Genomic DNA, 1,717 nt, shown 5'->3' on the forward strand with positions numbered 1-1,717 from the left:
TGAGAGGCTGCTGGACGCGCTGGTGCCGGAGTGGCGTGAGAAAAGCCGCCTGGCAGTCCCAGAGATACCAGGCTGCATGTGCTGACAGGTCTGAGCCACAGGAGTGAGCCTGGGCAGGAGTGGGCAGGAGCCTCCGCTCAGCCCCTACCCACAGGAACGGCACCAGCGCGGCATGGTGACCCCAACCTCCACATCCCAGGGCACAGTATCTCCCTGGCTCTCTCACGGTGTCTTGGGGCAAAACGTGGGAGCTTGGGGAAGGTGAGCAGAGTCCCTCAGGATGGCCAAACCCTCTGAGCCAACCCAAGAATCTTCCAATGTCCATGACCACCACACAGATGGGCACAAGGTGCACTGGACACTGCTCCCAGCACCAGATCCCTCACTGGCTGCAGGGAAGAGAGAGGAAGAAGGGGAAGAGGGAAGAGCATCCAAGGAGTCCATTTTCCGATCACCTGTCCGTACGGATTGGGGGTGAAGCGAGAGCAGATATGCGCGGCAAGTGGGATACGCCAATCAGGACAGATCTCTTCCAGCCTCCAAGTCCTCCTGCTGTAATTTTCCAGGGCTGCTGATTGACTGGAGCCAGCCAGCCCATCCCAGCCCCCTATCCCTCCCACGGAGGGGCCGGTTGCATCATTTTGCCTTGAGGAATAAATAAACCCAGAGCCGAACCAGAAACTGCTCTGGAGAAGAAAGTTCTGCCAAGGATAGCACGAAGTGAGAATGCAAGAGGGATAGCTGGGACAGGGGACAAGGGGATTCTGCTGGTCCCCAGTGGTGACTGTCCGGAATTGGGCAGAGGGAGAACCTGGTACAGCAGGACTGGCACACCCACCATCTCTGCAGAGCCACCAGAGTCACCATGGCTCTGGCTCACTTTCCTGTGTGGACACCCCCCACATTCCCATCCCTACACCCCATCTAACCCATCCCAGCTCCCTGTTTGCTTCCAGAGGGACTCCACTACCCCATCTGAGGCAGAAGCACCCCCAGTGCCATCGGGGGCTGAGTGGCTTTCAACAGCCCAGGACAAAACCAGTAAACCCAAGCCAGCATCCTAATCCCTAAACAAATCTGGGAGAGTGATGTTGCCATTCCAGCTGCTCCCCAGGACTCCTAGAGATCTCCTTCCCTCACTCCCAGTGCCCGGGAATGTCGGGTGCTGCGGCACCAAGGACAGGGTTCCACTGCCCAGCGCCGCATGAGTCCTCGCTCCTGACTCTTCCTTCCTTGTGCACATCCATTTTGATGGAAAGAAAAATAATCGAGCGATTCCCCATTCCCAAGACGCTGGTTTGTTCCGATGAATCCCAGCCCTGGAGCAGTGGACAGAGGGATAGATGGACGGAATGGACACCCCCCACCCCGAGGGACTGCAGGAGCTGAGGTAGAGTGTTGTGCGATGGCCGGAACGCCCGTGGAATGGATGGAAGAAACCCAAGAGAGAGGGATTAGGAAGGAAAGGCATACATACATATATCGGGAGATTCATCCGAGCCATCCGGACAATCCTTCTCCCCGTCACAGCGCCAGCCCTTAGATATGCACGTAATCTGATCTTTGCATGCAAACTGTTTGGGGCTACAAGTCTTCGGTGCTGGATGAGAAAAGAAATAATGATAATAAACAACATCAGTTTCTTCCCAAAGACAAGTTGTTCCCAAAGAAAAAATCAGATTTCAATTAAAGGTTGAGATTGGGGTTGTTATTCTTT

At 55.3% G+C, this 1,717-nt stretch overlaps 1 protein-coding gene across 1 annotated transcript in view; it reads right to left on the bottom strand.

Annotated features, from left to right (window-relative positions):
• LOC103806046 (low-density lipoprotein receptor-related protein 1-like) overlaps positions 1 to 1,600 on the bottom strand; it is a gene marked incomplete at both ends in the record, with an annotated part of 53,887 nt that extends 52,287 nt beyond the window's left edge. Inside the window, 1 exon segment of the mRNA XM_009078717.1 lies at positions 1,478 to 1,600. Within this exon segment, the coding sequence (XP_009076965.1) occupies positions 1,478 to 1,600 (123 nt within the window).
• Positions 1,601 to 1,717: the final 117 nt, after the last annotated feature.

The sequence above is a fragment of the Acanthisitta chloris genome, unplaced genomic scaffold, assembly GCF_000695815.1.
Source record: "Acanthisitta chloris isolate BGI_N310 unplaced genomic scaffold, ASM69581v1 scaffold1977, whole genome shotgun sequence".
In the NCBI taxonomy this organism is placed as follows: Eukaryota; Metazoa; Chordata; class Aves; order Passeriformes; family Acanthisittidae; genus Acanthisitta; species Acanthisitta chloris.